The 2,563-nt window shown below is 60.0% G+C and overlaps 1 protein-coding gene across 1 annotated transcript; it reads right to left on the reverse strand.

Moving 5' to 3' along the window:
* Positions 1-452: 452 nt before the first annotated feature.
* Positions 453-2,527, reverse strand: FZD9 (frizzled class receptor 9). The gene has a single exon (XM_026084260.1). It carries the CDS (start codon positions 2,430-2,432, stop codon positions 813-815), a length of 1,620 nt encoding a protein of 539 aa, XP_025940045.1. The 5' UTR covers positions 2,433-2,527; the 3' UTR covers positions 453-812.
* Positions 2,528-2,563: the final 36 nt, after the last annotated feature.

The raw sequence follows: 2,563 nt of genomic DNA on the forward strand, positions 1-2,563 counted from the left end.
TGCAGAGCACAAACCGGAGACCCTGGAAGAGGAGGACAGCACAGCACAGCCAGTCCCGACACCCAGCAGAGGGGACACACTCCCCCGGCCCCCTCTGCGTTCTGCACTGGCATGAAAACACCCCAAACGGGGAAGAGACTGACTGGTGCGTGCCCCTTACTGCCGCCCTTCCTAGAGACCACGGCTGGCACAGTCCCGAACCCATCTGCCTTGCTCCCCCCAGTGCAGCACCCTTTGAGTTGGGGGGGCACCTGCACGGCTGCTCTCAACCCCCTCAAATTCCTCCAAACAGCACGAGGCTCAGTTGAAATAACACATCCAGGGTTTATTGTTTTTTCCATTCCTTGCAGCTAATGATTAAAAAAAAAATCTAAAATAAATTACAGAATTAAATAAACACGAACTGGCTTATTCCCCTTCCTGCCCCATCCCCCTCCATCCCCCCCACCATCCCCAAAAAAAAGCATTAGAACAGTCACTGAATTTGGCAACAGCAACAACAACAAAACAATCTCTAGGAAAAAGCAGCTACTTGTCAGGGTCGAGCGGTGCCGGGGGAGTTCCCTTCGGGTCCCGCAGGGCTCGTAACCCCCAAACCAGTGTGCATTCACCCTCCTGCCGGTCAGTCTCTGCTCTTGCCCCTTCCCTGCACCTCGCGGCAGCCCCTTGCCACGGGCCAGCCCTGCTCCAGAGCAGACCCCAGTCGCTGGGGTTGCTCCAGTCCCAGGAGGCTCTCGCCATGCTCTCCCAGTCCCTTACCCGTGACACTTGCTCTCCTGGTGCGTCGTCCCCAGGGAGAGGCAGACCCCACTCTAGACGTGCGTTGGGTTGTCCAGATAAGGGTCTGTTTTGGTCATATGCAGCATGACCGTCGGGGCTTTGTAGTGACAGTGCACCCCGCTGCAGCTGACCCCACTGCACGGCTTCCCCCTAGTCCTCATGCCCAGCTTTCTGTTGCACAAGCTCTGCCAGGTCTGCAGCGTCTTGGAGCTCCATACCCACACTCCGCTGGTGATACCCACCACCAGGGACATGAAAATCTTTAGCATAAAGACAGCCACAGTGGGCACTGAGGCCTCCAAGGAGCAGTTGGTGGCGCGCCTGCCAGGTAGGGGCACACAGCCACGCTCCAGGGCCCTGAGGTTCCAGTAATCCATGTTCAGCCGCTCGTAGAAGTAGCAGACAATCACACAGGTAGCTGGGACAGTGTAGAGAATAGAGAAGACCCCGATCTTCACCATCAGCTTCTCCAGCTTCTCTGTATTGGTGCCTCCTGTCTTCATGATCTTCCGGATGTGGAAGAGGGCAACAAAGCCCGTAAGGATGAAGGAGGTGCCGATGACCAGGTAGCAGGAGAGCGGGATGAGGACGAAGCCAGTCAGGGCACTGACATCCATGCTCCCCACATAGCACAGCCCCGTGAGCTCGTCCCCTGCCACCTTCCTCATGGTGAGGATAACAATGGTTTTCATGGCTGGGATGCCCCAGGCAGCCATGTGGAAGTAGCTGCTGTGGGCTTCAATAGCCTCATGTCCCCACTTCTTCCCAGCAGCTAGGAACCAAGTGAGAGTCAGGATAACCCACCAGAGCGAGCTGGCCATGCCAAAGTAGTAGAGGATGAGGAACACGATGGTGCAGCCCGTGCTCTCCAGCCCCTCCTGGATGATATACAACTCCCCGTTCTCCCGGTCACAGGCAATGTTCTCGGCCCCTGCTACCGAGCGGATGATGAAGGCCACAGAGTATACGTTGTAGCACATGGAGAGGAAAATGATGGGTCTCTCAGGGTACTGGAAGCGATGCGGGTCGAGCAGGAAGGTGAGCACCGTGAAGGCGGTGGAAACGAAGCACAGGGTCGACCACACAGCCATCCAGATGAAGGCAAAGTCTTTGTCTTCCCGGGACCAGTAGACGTCCACCCCAGGGGAGCACTTGGGGGCACAGGAGAGGCTCTTCTCCACGTACTGAAACTTCTCGGGGTTGTCGCAGGCCCCCAGGCCATTGGGTCCCCGACCCTCAGCAGTGCCCGCCGGCCAGGGCCGGGGGGCCACGGGCAGCATGCCCTGGCCCTTGTGGGGCTCGCTGGCAGAGGCATTCTCAGGGGCCTCCATGCACAGAGCGTTGGGGTCATTCTTGGTGGGCAGCTTGCTGCAGTCGAGTGACTCCGGCCAGCCGAAGTTGAACTGCTCCATAATGGGGACGCACTTGTGGCGGGCCTGCTCGCACATGGGGCGGCAGGCGGGGATGCTGGTGCTCACCTGGTCGGTGCACATGGGCGCGTAGAGGGAGCAGAGGAAGAAGCGCAGGTGGACGTGGCAGCCGTACTCCACCAGCGGGGCGAACTCGTGCAGCTTGAGGGCGGCCTCGCGCTGGTTCTCGTGGCCCATGAAGTTGGGCATGCGGGTGAGGTTGTAGCCGATGCCCTGGCACATGGGGATGTCGATGGGCTGGCACCGCGCCGCCCGGCCGCGCTCCGCGTCGTAGGCGCCGATCTCCAGGCCGCGGCCCGCCGCCGCCAGCTGCCACAGCACCGAGAGGGCGAGCCGCAGGCGCAGCGCGGCCA

This window comes from Apteryx rowi, unplaced genomic scaffold (genome assembly GCF_003343035.1).
Source record: "Apteryx rowi isolate R43461 unplaced genomic scaffold, aptRow1 scaffold_632, whole genome shotgun sequence".
In the NCBI taxonomy this organism is placed as follows: Eukaryota; Metazoa; Chordata; class Aves; order Apterygiformes; family Apterygidae; genus Apteryx; species Apteryx rowi.

Excerpts from the sequence above, each read along its gene's own strand:
- FZD9 (XM_026084260.1), bottom strand. The coding sequence starts at position 2,432 with ATGTGCCAGGGCATCGGCTACAACCTCACCCGCATGCCCAACTTCATG.